Source organism: Electrophorus electricus, chromosome 17 (assembly GCF_041902795.1).
Source record: "Electrophorus electricus isolate QZ-2024a chromosome 17, ASM4190279v1, whole genome shotgun sequence".
Lineage (NCBI taxonomy): Eukaryota > Metazoa > Chordata > Actinopteri > Gymnotiformes > Gymnotidae > Electrophorus > Electrophorus electricus.
This window is the reverse complement of record NC_137513.1, coordinates 5,983,218-5,998,426: the sequence shown is the minus strand read 5'-3', so window position 1 is coordinate 5,998,426 and position 15,209 is coordinate 5,983,218. Positions and strand designations below refer to the sequence as shown.

The window sequence follows — 15,209 nt, the reverse complement described above, 5'->3', positions numbered from 1 at the left end:
TATTTTATTCTGTGTGTGTGTGTGTGTAATATATATATATATACACACACACACACACACACACACACACACACACACACACACACACACGGCAATTTGTTCACCTGCTCATTTTTGAAAAGAATATAAGGACCAATACACTTGTTTTACATCAAGTAAAGTTCCTTTTGATTGTGTATATCTTCCATCACAATAACTGCATGAACTGACATTACCAATCTTCTGCTTGGAATGTCTGTGGCATCAGAAGGCATAAACCAACATGAATTTTATACAGCTGTCTTTGTATTCTGTGAAATGTGACAAAATGGCCAAAGATTTGCTCTCTGAATGCTGGCACCCACTCTGTAAAAGCCCAGAATTATTAGACAGCCATTAAGTTAGGCTTAACAGTCCCAAAAGAACATTGCTCCCATGGAAGTCTCTAAAACAGGGAGCACTATGCTCAGAGTTGGCTAGCCCAGTCTTAAAGGACCCTTGGTGTATTAATCAGGCCTGTAAAACTAATACCCCAAACAATGATTACGCCAGAGGAGAACGATTATGAATAGCATCGTTAGCTGTATAAATGAGCACAACAATTACGTGGAACTGGAGTAGCTCTCCGTCTTACATTAAAATCGAGGACAAAGTTGCGCGAGATTGTACGTGGTCTCATGAAGAAAGGAGCTATCGCGGGATTTCATCAGCTGATACGCCTCTGTTTAGAGTGCTTTCGGTCGGGCAACACGTGGGGAGGATAGAGAGAGACAGAGAGAGAGAGAGAAAGAGAGAGAGACAGACAGACACCGAACAGGGACAACGTTTGGACGGCGTCGGGCCCGCAATACGCAACAGTCACTAAGCTTTATCACGAGTGTGCTGTTCACAGTGGCGACGCGAAGGATATATAAACGCAGTAAGTGTTAGAAATGTTCGCCCTACATATGCTGGCTGCGCGGCGTGCTCATTTGTGCCCTGCTAGCTGGTTAGCTTCCCGGCTAGCTGGCTTGTTAGCTTCCCGGCTAGCTGGTTGTACTGCCTCCGTGTTGCCCTCTATTCTGGCTAATGAACATGTCCACGGGTTTAATACAGTCCACGCTCTTTGTTGCCGTTACCTTAGTGTTTTAGGCCTGCTTAGTTGACTGTGATCCATAAAATTGCACCAGGTACACAGTAATCAACCTGGGTAGCGTAGCTAGGATAACTAATGTTTTTGGCTTTTTAACCGACAAACGGAGCAGACTCACTTGCAGCAGCGCTGATTTTAGTTTGTAGCTGCCAGTGTCATATTAAGTGCAAATGACGTGCCATTCTCAGTCTGTCACTAAACGAGACGGCTGGCTGTCTCGCTTTAGGATTTAAATAGATAGTTATCTAAGGATGCTAGATAGCTAGGTTAACTTAACTTTCTTGAGGATGCAGTGTTCGGCTTCGTAAAACTAGCCAACCGCCAGCTGTCTTTCATAGTGTAGTGACATTCGGGTTAAACACTGTCTATTTTGCAGTGCAGAAAACGAATACTTGATGAAGGCAGATAAAGGCTCCTAGCTAGCTCTGCTGTGGTGCATCTCCCAGCTCCACTCACGTTATCTGCAGCTGAACCATCATTCTGACGTTCAAAACGTGAGCACATGCTGCCTGCGGCTGCAAACTCGCGAAGTGGAGCTCAAGCCTTCCGCGGCTGTCTTTCTTGCCATGTTGCTCAGCCTCGGTAGTGGGCTTGTGCGGTGGTTGACGTGCACTCATAGACCCGGGGACTGTGTGGCTGGTGTAGTAGTTAATGGATAATTAACGGGACACCGCGAAGGTGATCACTAGATGACATCACTGGACAGTTGCATTAACTCGTCCTCCGCCTCGGCCTACCGCTTAATGAACGTGATCCGGGTCGATACCCTGTTTATCCACTTAGTTCACTTTTTTTTTTTTTTTTTTTTTTACCTCCGAACGTTTGATTGTCGTTTTTAGCGATGCAATCGTGTGTTGTTGTTTTTTAACCCCGTCTCGGCGAATCCGTTGTGTGTCGGCGCTAAAGGGCAGCTAAGCCTGCTAGCGCGTGTGCCGCCCGCCGCAGCCTCGAGGTAAGCTGCGTGAACCGTGCGCCAGACGGCCGCTCTTCTGCTTACCGTGGCGCTTTTATTCTTTACCAGAACACGCAGAGTTGATTTGACTTCGCTAATCGTGACACTCCTTTTGGAAAAGAGAGCAAATGGACGTGATGCGGTGAGATCCGCCGAGCACCGGGTGGCCGAAACGCCCGGACTCTGGTGCTTGGTGCGTATGTTGCCGTAGGTTCGGGAGTGCACGCTGTTTTTTGTTTTTGTAGACGCAAAGCCAGTCGATAAACTGCTTACGACGCGTGTACTCGGTGCGTGGTAGCGAATGCACCGACCCTTTCGCTATCTACCCCCCCAAGGTCGTGCAGCGGCGTAGCTTAATCCTCGACTCGCTTTGCACACGCGCCCAGGCCGTGATACGGCGAGACCGGAGTGGACGTGAACTTCGCGAGCATGTGTTTAACCTCGACGAAGGTGAACGGCGTTTTTACGTGATACAAGTGTTGATTATGTTGTTGCCAGGCGTACGTGACCACGATTATCCGCAGCCGAAGCCGTGCGGCTGGTTATGAACGTGCTAATGTATCGCGATCATACAAGCTGCTAGTGACATTCTGGGCAGATCAGTCTGTCAGCTGTCAAAATGCGGTGGTTTTTAACGTGTACTTGGCAACTTGTAATTGTTTGTTTTGCTATTCAGATTTATTACCTGTTTTTAAAGGCAACGAAAACTCGAGGCATCACACCCCCCCTCTACAAAATCGCACGTTGACATTAGTTTCTTTTGACCCTTTCTTTGTAATAAAGATAATGAACTGATCATTCTTATGCTCCTCTCACTCAGTTAAAGCCTTCTCTTTCCAGTTCAAAGGTCTCAAATAGCAATATGCAGAATTGCTGGTGCCTGGACCTGGTTCTGGGAAACTGTAAGTGAAGGTCATTGGTGGTTTTTCAAGCGCTTTGTTTCTTTACATAAAACTTATCATGCCACTTGTTGTTGTTTTTTGTTGTTGTTGTTTTTGTTGTCTTTTTTGTTTAGTTTTTTTTCCTCATAAGCATGTTTTAGGGTAACGGGTTTGGAGAACTTGAGCCAGTATGCAAACTCTCCTTCCAAACCTATTTGTTTGGTATTTTTAAGTCCCTTCCAAGCAGAGTGCTAATAAATCCTTCAGGCACCTGTGTCTTAATCCAGTGTCATTAAATTCATAAGAGGCTCATTTATAAATCTCGGTAAAAAGATTCCTTGTCCTTGTTATGACACCCTTCATATACCAAGATGAAAAAGTGGTATGACTGCTTTCATAATCATTGTTTAAACCTATTGGTGTTATTTTAAGCATGATCAAGTCTGTTTGCCTTAAATAACCCTGGCAAGAATGTCACTCTGCTTTTAAACAATGTTACTTGCTAATTTGGGCATTTTGATGGGTCCATGATGAACTTGATGGAAAATCTCCCTTGCTTCCTTTCACCGTAGGATAGTGCGACAGTGTCTGTGTCTCATGGTTTCACACGTTGATATTCCCTCGGTATCTTTATCACCAACGCCCCTGCAGCACATGGTGTGTGACCTTCCCTGGGCCAGACCATTGCCACTCCTCAGCTCAGCCAAAAGCACTGTGGGGGTCAAAGTCGAAGTTCAAAACATATTAGTGCCGAGTCCTCCCATATAGTGCAGTGTCGCCCTCCGCAGTGCATTCCTCCCTTCCCACAAACTGGGCTCCTCTCTCTGTTATGGCAAGGCATGTTTAGGTGTCCTTTTTTTAACGTGGCTCTGCCGCCAGCCAATGAGCAATGGAGGGACCTTGGCGTGCACTCCCGCAAGCCTGTTGGGTTGGACTGTAACTGGTAGGGCCCACCTCCAGTGCTCCAGCTTGGCTAGACAAAACCCCTCCCCCTCTCGACAGGCCAGGCATGCGTAATGTGCACTAGGATATGTGATCATAGTCATGTTGGCTCATGGCTCACGAGGAAGGAAAAGTAGCCCTGTTTTTGGTGATCAGTCGTTATGCAGGAATTATACCTTGTCTCACAAGTTTCTGTACATGACCGTTGAAAGTCAGACACCTCTGATGTGGCTTGTTTGTTGCTATGTACATGGGTGTCTGAAGTTTTTTTGTAGACAAACCAGTATATAAATTTGGCTGTGTCTTTATTTTTGCTTTCTTTCTCAGACAGCAGTGCTGCTTTGCATAAACAGTGACTTTTGTTGGAACTGTTTGTATGGTGTCCTGTGGCATCCACCCACACTTTCTCTGTGTATTTAAAGTCTTTGATGGAGGTCTTTTGGCTATTAATTGGATTTAGCAAACTTTAGCTTTAGATTAAGCAAAATAATTTTATAATTAAGCAAAATAAAATTAGAGTAAGCAAAAAGAAATCAAAGTGCAAACCCTCTACCTGTAAGTACTTGATGAATTTGAGTTTTAAATCCTTTAGACATTTACGATTGTACTATTCAGATCTTTGAGCATTAGTTGTATAAAGAGCATGGTTTTACCAAAAACATTGCAGGCACAAAACATATAAACAATGTAAATTATGTCTTTTCAAACTCTAAACTTTAATAGTTTGTTCTTAGCAATGACTGAACCAAAGGGGGTATGTGGGTGGGTGTGTTTGCTTCAGAAGTCCCCACTAAACATGCCGTTTAGTCTAGATTAAATTCACCCCTATCACCCACCTTTAATGGGGCACAATTTATTAGTGGGACCAAAATTGATAATTGCATAAGCATTAGGTGGTTTAACTTGTGCCCTAGACTACAGTACAATAAAATGGATGTTAAGGCCTGCATATTGTAGCGTACTTGGGATTTATGTTAAAATGCGGAAACCAAGAGCATAAGCAATATCTTAAATGATTTGAAACCCACGCCACCTCTAATGTCCCAAAACAGAATGCAAAATTGCTAAAAATTTGTGTGGTGAATGTCATTATGTTGTTGACGCATGCTGAAGTTGCTTGAACTCGACACAATCTGTCTAATTTTAATTCTGAACACTGATACTGTAGCAAATTATTTTTGCCAGAAAGCGTTCTGACTCTGTGTTTGTGTCTTCTGTTCTCAGGAGTAGCAGCTGGGGCCAACAGGAGATGCCGCTGAGGTTTCGATCCTTTGTCCCGTACACGCTTCCTGGAGTGCTGATGCTCATTGGCTGGTGGTGGTACATCTCGCGCAAGAAAGGGCGTGTCGCCGGCCACAACAGTGAGGAGGGCCCGGCCATGGGCCTCCGGGCCTCTCCCAGCGAGGGCAGCAATGGCGTGGTGGAGAAGGGTTGTCCGCCCGCCGGCACCGCACATACCACCATTCTCCCAGACGTCCCTGACGCCAAAGAGCAGAGGCCTGCCGAGCAGAAGGTCGTAGCGCCCGTTCACGCGCCAGCGAGCAGGGGGCCGGCTGGGGAGCCTCCGGACCAGCCGCAGCTTGCGGTAGCGTCTGGGAAGCTGGGTGCGTCCTGTTACAGCAATAGCGCGAGCACGGACTACCAGCCGGGCAGCCCGGAGACCGGCAGGCAAAAGGCCCCCGCCTCGGCCTCGGGTCCAGCAGATCTAGCAGAGAAAAGCTCGTCTCGTAAGAGACCGGAGGCTGCCTCTCTGAGCAACGAGGCAAGTCCGCCACCTGCAGCCGGGGAGCTGGGAGCTGCTGCCTCGGCGAGGCAACTCCTAGATGGAAAGCCTGACAACCGGGAAGCTGGCGCTATGGAAAAGGCGTTGGCCACCTGCCGGACCACGGAGCCAGCCAGGGCAGAGCGTCCCGAGCCGGAGGGGGAGGTGGCTGGCGAAGTGCTGGCTGTGCCCTTTGCCGAGTCTCTCCAAGCAGACTTGGTGAAAGACGACCCTCCCCTCACCAAAGACGAGCGGCCCTCAGTCCCGGCCGCGACCCAGGAACAACGTGCTCAGGGCGGATCTTGCCAGTCCCCCAGCACTGCGGCGCCCACCTTGTTCCCCCTGTCTGCTAGCGCACCTGACATGGACGTCCCTGTGGAGACCCAGCACCATGAGAACGGAGACCTGTGCCAGTCGGCAGAGACCACTGGTGGCATGGAGGAGCTCCACCGCCTGGCTGCAGGCCTCATCACCGAGGTCCTCTCCGCCGCCACCCAGGAGGTGATGACAGTGGGCAGCCGTGACTTGCAGCTCGGCGAGTCCACCGAGGTGGCTGGCTGCAGCACGCCCACTTTGAACGGGCAGGAAACCGCTAGACAACAGCTCCAGTGGGCTTCACGGAGCCAAGCAGACCAGCACGCGGCACAGCTGGCGGAGGACGTCGCCAACGGCTGCCTGCCGTCTTCAGCGTGGGAGAAGCCCGAGGACGATCGGCATGGAGGACCGCGGGCGGCGCCCATCCGGGGCCAGCTGCACTCGACTCCTCTCCTGCCCAGGGTCCAAGCCGTGGAGGCGGTGACCACAACCGAGGACTCCGGCTGCAGCACGGGCCAGTCGGAGGACGGCGTCAGCAGCGAGGATCTCGTCCTGCTCGGCACGAGCTCGCCCTCCGCGCTGCCTCAGAGCAAAGAGGACCTTGCTCAAATTTCAGGGATCTCGAGGAGTTCCGAGGGCAAGGCAGACGAACTGCCGGACAGCTCCGTCTCTGATCTCGTGGCCCTGGAGCAACCCACGCTGACCACAGAGCACGTGGCCGCGGTCTGTGAGGCGGCCCGGCTGAACGGGGCCGGTCTCAGGAACGGAACCAGCGAGACGGAGGCAGATCAGTCAGGAGGTGAGCACCACGACTCTGGTATTTTATATATGCTTTAGAAAGCATATCACCGTTTGAACATCACTTCAGGATAAATACGTATTTGGAAGGAACATATCATTTTAATCTTGCATGTTTGAAAGATATGTGCCTAGTTAATCCATCTGGGGGAGGTGGGACTTGGCGATTCTCAAAACAACTATTGTTTATCACAATAAAGGCCCATATTTTATAATGAGAGCACTGATTAACGTACGTTAATTAGTTTCATACAAAAGTATCTATTAATTGCCTAGCCTTTAATGGAGCAGTTCGTCATTCAAAGGGTCTCATAGCACCCATCTCCTCTACCTGCCTTCCTCAAGCTTCCTTATTCTATGTTTGCAACATGTTTTTCCCATAAACCTCTTTATGAGAAGGGGATTTTCTTTCAGGACCTTTTCTTGTCCTGGCTGGCCTCCACTTACAGGAAGCACATGCCAGACCTAATGGGACTGGCTTTTCCCATAATTCACTGATAAACATCAACACAAGTATTCCTTGTTTGGATATCGGCAGTGCTGCTGAATCAATTTTTAATTTTTTATTTATTTATTTATTTTTTTAGAATCGAGCATTGGAAAATGTTCCCACATGGACGCTAAAAACTTTATTAGAATCGAAGGTTGTTTTATGGCTACTGCCGAGCGTTTAGCTAACAATGCTAAATGCTTCGCTAGCTACCCATCACTGCTTGATATGGGGGCTGAGGAGCCATCTGCACATAAAGGTTAGGCAGCACTTCCTGAACAGGCTTTAGGTAGGCTGCTACGACCAGAAAAATAACCACCATATTCACTCTTCCACCCTGCAGGACTCGAGCCATGTGACACTGTGATTTAGCCCCACAAATGCATGACTCTAGGGGTAGTTTATAGTAGGGGTGGAGGAGGGCTCATCCTGCGTTGGAATGAATGCTGTGTGCGCGGAGGTCTGCCCCTCAGCAGAGTTCACATTGATTTACTGTCGGGGCGTATGAAAACCTCAGTGGCTCCACCTCTTGTTGGGTAGTCGTGCGAAGAGAGCTCACGCTTGTGCATGCACCGTTTAACTGCCTGCACCAGCAGAGCCCCCCCTTCACAACGCCTATTTGTTTGGACACAAACTTTGTGCCCAAAAGGTTGTTTAATAGCTGTCCAGTACAAGTCAGACACTTGACAAACGGGAAGCTGGCGGTAGGGAAACGGTGCGTGGAGCCCGTGGAGCTGCCCTTAGGGCTTCCGTGTTGTTGCAGTTTATATCATCTTATTTGATGGCTTTATAGTATTATTTTAGGACATTTGAAGAAATGTGTTGGTCTGCATCACAACATCTAATTAATTGATGATGAGCCTTTGTGAGCTCAAAGGTTATTCCTTTATTGAACACACAAAAGGGGAAGTGTTAATGACAGGAAGCACCTGTGCCATGAGTACTAATGTGCTGTGAGGTGTTCTGGGTGGTGCTGCTGCTCCACCTGGTGTCCCCTCCGCCTCCACCACACCCTACTGTGCCTTAAGAAAGGTGTTGATTCTCTCAGGACTTGATGACTTGCTTTGTTTCAAAGTGCCCGCGTGTGTGTGTGTTCTGGATCGGCTCTTTTCTTGTGTCCTACATCAGCATTGTCATAGATTTTGTGCCGGGTCATAATGATCCACATCTGTTCTTCACACATTTTGTTGTGGCTGTATCGTGTACATTCTGCTTTCTTTTGCAAGCAGGTACAGAGACAGAGGCTGTGTGCACCACATCTAGAAGAATTTTATGCCTGTTTGTTCTAGTTATCTTTTTTTTTTTTTTTTTTAAGACCCTCAATTTAGTTTTTGTTCTTTTAGCACTACCCACCACCAAAACAGAGCATACTGTGTTTTTATATTTCTGATGCAGAGTTAGAAAATGGTATTGAAAATGGTACTCCTTTGGAATGGTAAGAAAGGAGTGGAAAACTGAAGTCTTGTTTCTCTGTGTAAGGTTGTGTAACTTCACCCTGCCTTTTGACGCGGTCAAGTTTTTCTGCTGACAGCTCAGCGGTTTGAGTGGCGTTGGCTAGCAGCTCAGCGGTTTGAGTGGAATTGGCTAGAATATTCCCCATGTATGTTCTCTGAGCTGAAGCAGGGGCCAGAAGCTGTTCAGGCTGGTAAGAAGTGAAGCGTACAGGCAGTAGGATTCAGAACGCAGTCATCAGGCATCAGTGGCTGCTTGTGACGGTTTGCGTGTAATTAGTGTATGTGCAGGTACCTCCAAACGTTGTGTTGCACCAGAGCAGGATTTGACAGTGAGTGGCCATATTCCTTGAAGGCCTGTTTCATGTGTTGGCAGAGTTGTTCAGTTGTATCACCTTGTTTTTGTTACTCCTGTTGCTACGTAGACCACAGTGACCTGGCAAAGCAGCTATTGTTGTTGATCTCCAAATAGCAACAGGTTAGACCTCATCAAGGCTTTGAAGTTGGTCATAACCATGGTAGACAAGTGTGTAGCGCAGTATTAATATGAGCCTAAAATGTGCAGTAATGGTCTATGGGTTTAAACTGTTTAAAGAATCATTTTTTAGAACCAGAAATGTATGAAGAAATTTGAGTCACTTGGGGAATAATTGGCATTTTAGCGTGTTGCCAAGCTTACATTCACGGCTGTGTGTTCCCGACGTAGGTTCGGACGTAAACAGCATGGACTCAATGGACAGCTGCTCCACTTTGGGGGTTGGAGATGGTCAGCAGAGTGGCAGCCAGGCCAGCCAATCACAGAGCTCTGAGATGATTGTATGGGAGATAGAAGTGCCAAAGGTGAGGTTTCTCAGAACTGCCTCTAATTTTTAAACCAAATTCAACACTTGAATCAAGTTCCATTATCTGTACTGAACAAAGGAAGCCAAGGGCCACCTTATATAATGGCTGTTCATTAGTTAACCACGAGCTCCTAATGTATTCTTTAGTTAACCGAGAACGGTTGCGGACCGAGGAAGCGTTTCTCTTGTCTTGAGCGCTGACTTTGCAGTGATTCTTTTTAAAATTTATTTTTAATTTTATTTTTCCTCTGCCTCCCTCACTTGCAGCATCTGGTTGGTAGACTAATTGGCAAACAAGGGAGATACGTGAGCTTCCTGAAGCAAAGCTCCGGTGCAAAGATCTACATATCAACCCTGCCTTACACGCAAGAGTTTCAGATCTGCCATTTAGAGGGTGAGTGAACCACACAAGCCTGTTTGTCTTGCCCAGGCCCTTTCTGCTGAGGACGTGCTCCGTGCGACCTGTGAACGTACTTTGATTCTCCTTCTTCTTTCCCGTTATTCCCAGGCACCCAGCAGCAGGTAGACAAAGCGCTGGCCTTGATCGGGAAGAAGTTTAAAGACCTGGACCTGACCAACCTGTACGCGCCACCACCATCCCTCTCTTTACCCTCTCTGCCCATGACGTCCTGGGTAAAGCTGCCTCCCTCCCACCCCCTCCCCGTCCAAGAGTCGGAAGTTTCGTTAAACTTTCCTGTTGAAGTCCCGCTTTGTTAATGTTCTGCGATTCGTTGGTCTCCCAGCTCCTGCTCCCCAACGGCGTGACGGTGGAGGTGATCGTGGTGAACATCGTGTCCGCGGGCCACGTCTTCGTGCAGCAGCACACCCACCCCACGTACCACGCCCTGCGCAGCCTGGACCAGCAGATGTTCCTGTGCTACTCCCAGCCGGGCACCCCCGCCCTGCCCTCGCCGGCCGAGGGTAGGAAAGATCTGAGTTTTTTTCAGCCCGGCCGGATTAGTGTCCCGGGTCGCTCGGCCCTGCTGCGTTTACTTTTCCGTCTCCTATCGCCTTTTAACCAGGCGATGAAGAGCTTTGTAGTACCTCAGCCGCTGACTCGATTGCACGAAAGAGCTAACAAAAACGCGACCTGGCTGGTGGTCCCGCGGGACCAGGCAGAACCTGTAGCCTAGATTAATATCCCCCTCGCGATTAAGACCTCCTGCTTTTTCTGTCTTCCTGGCGCTGCAGTGGGTGTGATCTGCGCGGCCCCTGCGGTGGAGGGCGCGTGGTGGCGCGCTCAGGTCATCTCCTTCTACAAGGACTCCAGCGAGGTGGAGATCCGATACGTGGACTACGGCGGCTACGACAGAGTGAAGATTGATACCCTTCGCCAGATCAGGTTACAGCCTGTGCTGCTCGTGTATAGTATGAGACCGAGGGTGTTTTTAGTTTGCCTTCCCTTAAATCATTTGTCGCTCGCAGGTCCGATTTTGTGACATTACCGTTCCAAGGGACGGAGGTGTTGCTGGACAACATCGCTCCTCTTCCTGGTGAGGGCGGCTTGTCGTCTTAACACTTACGAGACTTGACACTTTTCCCTGCAGTTTCTGCTATGGGACGCTTGTTGCCTTTAAGTGCTGCCTGACTAGCTCCGTGCGTTCTATAGGTGAGGATCGGTTTTCGAGCGAAGCCAACTCGGCGCTGGAAGAGATGACGCAGGGGGTGCCGCTGCTTGCACAGGCAAGTGTCTGCTGACGAGCCAGAAGGATCCGTTACGAGTGAGCGGTCAGATGAATTCACCACCACCTTTTCCTTCTTTCCTCATGAAATCCCTGGTTTTTAGGTCACGAACTATGACAATAACACGGGCCTTCCACTAGTCCAGATGTGGAACATGGTTGGAGACGAGGTGAGGGCTTCTGCAGACGCCGTCTGCACTGGAAGATAAATTCCTCTTTTGGTTGCTGGATGAGTCTATTATTATTATTATTATTATTATTATTATTATTATTATTATTATTATTATTATTTGGCTTTATGTATAGAAACAAACGCCAATGAGGTTTTGACGAATTAAAAAGAAAAACTTTTCAAGATTCACAGATTTTACGGGCAGAGCGGTACTTTCATGAAAGTAACTGAGCCTCACGATGGCGGCAGGTGTGACTAATTTTCATTTTCTCTTTCCTCTTGTAGCTGGTGCAGCTGAACCGCACCCTCGCAGAGAGAGGCTTTGCCATCTGGGTGGACAGCTTCTGATCCCCACCACACCCCCACTCTCTCCTCCTGCTCCACCCTCCCCGCCTTCCTCAGAGCGCAGAGCTGGCATGCGTCCTAGCTCCCCTCCTACCTGAAGTGCACATCACTGGCTATGGGGAAATTTACTTTTGGGTTTGATTTTCCAGGGTTTGGTTTGTTTTGGTTTGTTTTTTTTTTTGTTGTTGTTTTGGTTTGGTTTTTTTTTTGTTGTTTTGGTTTGGTTTTTTTTGTTTTTTGTTTTTTGTTTCATTTTCTACTCCCTTTCAAAATAAATTAATGTACTGTATAGAAAAATAATTATAAGAAGAAGCAAAATGAAGTTTCAATCAAAGAACATCAAGTAAGAACTGAATGAAGAAATCTCTTCAGTGTTCGTGTAAATTTAAATAAGTCTACAGAAACGGTTGCTAAATGATCATGTTGTCCGTTCAACCAAGCTCCTCCTAGCACAAATCTGACTGGCTTATTTTGCCGTGGATGTAAAAGCTGTAATTGTAAAAAGAAAATTATGTACATTTTAAGATTATAACTATGGTGCCGTCAACACTCACTATTAGTAACGTCTGAAGGGACCGTTGATGTTTGGTTTGGGACTGATCTCGAGAGCTCGTGCAGACTCCGTGACTCTGTTTCTCCAGCTGTGTCTCAGCTCTTGCTTTATGGGTTTGATTTTTGTGGGCGACCGCCACTGCAAAACGGCCGTGTGGCCTTCAGCGACGGCCTCTCGCTGCTCCACAGATCCTGTACCAAGTCCGATCTTCCACCCCTTCCATCCGTACAGCAGCGTGGCCTTATGGGGGAAATGAGACCTGTCCCGTCCAAGTGTCCTCCTGCGAGTCGCCTTCGGTCTGACCAGGCCTGCCTCCAAACGTCCTCACCACACACAGCTCGCACTATATCTGATCGAAGAGGCCGTAGCTCCCGAGACGCTCTCGCCCACTGGGCTGGGTCCTGTGCGAGCTAGGGTTCACCCCCTCCACCCTTTCTCACAGAGAAAGCTAAGGGACTGGCTCGCGTTCTGTGTGGCTACACCAGACAGTCACGCTGGCCTGGGTGGGAGCCACCGCGACGGCTGGCCCCGCGGAGTGTTGCGGGGCGTGGAGCTGAGAGTGGCCTTCTGATTGGCTAGATGAGCTGTATATTGTAAGAGTCTGCTGTATGCATGTAATCCTGTTCCGAGCACCAATTTGGCATAGTCCAGTGTCTATCCCCATATCACGCGCTAGGCCCACAGTTCATTATCTGTAGCGTTGGTGGCCCTCCAACCGTGCCACAGGCGGTTTGAACACTCCTCTCTAATCTGCTGTGCTCTCAGTCCCGTTCCATAGATCTTTTGTGGTCATCGTGTCAAGTAGCTGTTTTCTGCGTTCTGTGAATGGTGGGGTCATAACATTCACCCTGGGCATCACACTGTTAGCAGGCAGATCATATGGCACATGTTGGCTGCTATTGTAAGCATGTGCACTGGGGCTGTTGGGAAAGGTAAAAGCTTTAAGCAGCCTCTCACTTTTCCCTCTTTAGTTGGCTCTGACTTTGGATGTTAAGGTATGCACCATTGTACCTCTGATTTGTTGAACTGAATGTAAACCACTGGGAAACTTTTTTTTTTTTTTTTTTTTGGCTTGTTTTTGTATGTTGCCATTGATGATGATGATTTGTGTTGCCTTCAGGTAAATTTGGCCAGCCCTCACTAACCCAGTTTCCTGCTGCTATGCCACTTCCCTGTTTAACTTCCCTGTGTCCTGGTTAGATCTTTACACCTGTTTTTGTTCTTGTCGGTTGTTCAAGGTCTTTTGGCAAGCACCGCTTTCCAATTTTTTTTTTGGCAAAAACAAAGTTGCCCAGTAGCTCTCCTGAGGGAGTAAGGTAATCTCAGCTTGAACTGCTCATGTGCTTTTGTGAAGAGCTTTTTCTCACCCTAGATGTCTGTCTTTGGTGAGTTCAACTGAAGCACTTGAGAACTTTGGAAAGTAAGTGTGTGTGTGTGCGCGTGTGTGTGTGTGTGTGTGTGTGTGTGTGAGTGAGAGAGAGAGACTCTTGTAAGGCAGAATATGCAGCTGTGGATGTTACTGTATGAGGGGAATGCACTTTTCTACACTACTTATTGCAGTATCTGTTGGGAAGCGACAGCTGCTGGAATATCCCTGCCGAGTCTCAGGAACGGGCCTCCTGTCTGCTGCATGACTCGTGTGTTTAGTTGCCCTCTCGGATCTGTGGAGACGTCCGAGTTGGGCGAGGAGGTACCAAATGTCCTGCATAAACGGTTGTGGCTGGTCAGTCTCAGTGTGTCTGCGAATGAACAAGGAACCGCAGTGATCTAATTACAGGACCTTTTAACATGCTGCTGCATCCCCTGGTTTTTACCTCCTCATTCACTCTGCAAGTACACAGGTCATGGTAGAGTTATAAGCATGGGTTTCCGTATCAATACTCTTGGCTCCCATCCTTTGTGTGTATTCAAATGAAGATGTCTTCTCCTGCATCTAGCCCCACCCTTCCCTGTTTCTCATGCTTCTTCAAACCGTGTTTCTTGGTTTTTGTCCAATTTTTCCAGGTCTGTGTAAATAAGATTTCACTGTACATTTGTATAACTCTGGGGAGAGTAGCAAACAAAGGGAACATGTTGTTGTTTTTGTTTGTTTGGTTTTTTTTCACACACACCCCCCCCCACCCCCACCCCAAATTCTGCTCCTTGTTCTGTCATTACGACTGGTTTGAAGTGTTTGCCTAGCTAGTTGATTAATCATTTGATTATTGAAGTGAGTGTAAGCAGGCCTGCTCAGAGCATAGACATTTACAGGACAGGTTTTTGCTAGACTCGTGAAAAGGTTTGATTCTTGGTTGTACAGTTCTATTGAAAAAGAGAATAAAGTTATTAAAACATGGTCGGTCTTATCCGTTTTATGCTGTATATCATGGATAAAATTGTCATTAAATACAGGGAGTTTTCATCTGTGGTTAATTCAGATATGGCATGGTTTTCCATTTCACCACAAACTACTGCAAAACCAGGTTTTTATTTTTTTTCCTCTATTATACAAATAATTGACCTCATTGAATGCCAAGTGTGTTTATGAAGGACAATATATGTTAAATTTTTGAATACTCATGTAATAAAGTTTTTTGGGCACACACGTCACTGTTACTGTTATAGCTAATGCAAAATTGGGCCACTAGGTGGAGCAAGAGATCTTTTCAAGATAATGCTTCATTCTGTGAATGAATAATGCTTGTAAATAAATGATACTCAAATGGTCATCTGTAAATCAATATTGTAGAAATGTCTTTATACTCAGTTCAGCTTCGCATTGTTTTTATAGCCTTTATCTGGGCGTCCTGAGATTCTCTTTTTCCCATGGCAAAATATTTCAAATATTTGGAGGCTCTTGTGGCAATGCAAACTGAAGCAGGAGGTCCCAGTTCCACAGTGAGTGTGGGTGTGGGTGGGTGGGTCTTTTGGGCA

General features: G+C 47.6%; 1 protein-coding gene across 3 annotated transcripts; it reads left to right on the top strand.

Moving 5' to 3' along the window:
- Window positions 1-707: 707 nt before the first annotated feature.
- akap1b (A kinase (PRKA) anchor protein 1b) lies at window positions 708-14,880 on the top strand. 3 transcript variants are annotated; one of them, XM_027021472.3, is made up of 12 exons: window positions 708-898; window positions 2,904-2,965; window positions 5,111-6,762; window positions 9,409-9,542; window positions 9,812-9,938; window positions 10,053-10,177; window positions 10,288-10,465; window positions 10,736-10,886; window positions 10,970-11,037; window positions 11,154-11,227; window positions 11,331-11,396; window positions 11,684-14,880. In XM_027021472.3, exons 3-12 carry the CDS (start codon window positions 5,136-5,138, stop codon window positions 11,744-11,746), a joined length of 2,613 nt encoding a protein of 870 aa, XP_026877273.2. In that variant the 5' UTR covers window positions 708-898; window positions 2,904-2,965; window positions 5,111-5,135; the 3' UTR covers window positions 11,747-14,880. The 3 variants fall into 3 exon arrangements, with proteins under 3 accessions (XP_026877273.2, XP_026877272.2, XP_081556422.1); XM_081700296.1 differs by lacking the exon at window positions 708-898 and adding an exon at window positions 1,929-2,513; XM_027021471.3 differs by lacking the exon at window positions 2,904-2,965 and having other exon boundaries at window positions 709-898.
- Window positions 14,881-15,209: the final 329 nt, after the last annotated feature.

Coding starts and splice junctions, on each gene's coding strand:
- akap1b (XM_027021472.3), top strand. CDS start 5,136: ATGCCGCTGAGGTTTCGATCCTTTGTCCCGTACACGCTTCCTGGAGTG. Junction 9,939..10,052: donor TCAGATCTGCCATTTAGAGG/GTGAGTGAACCA, acceptor CGTTATTCCCAG/GCACCCAGCAGCAGGTAGAC. Junction 10,178..10,287: donor CTCTGCCCATGACGTCCTGG/GTAAAGCTGCCT, acceptor TTGGTCTCCCAG/CTCCTGCTCCCCAACGGCGT.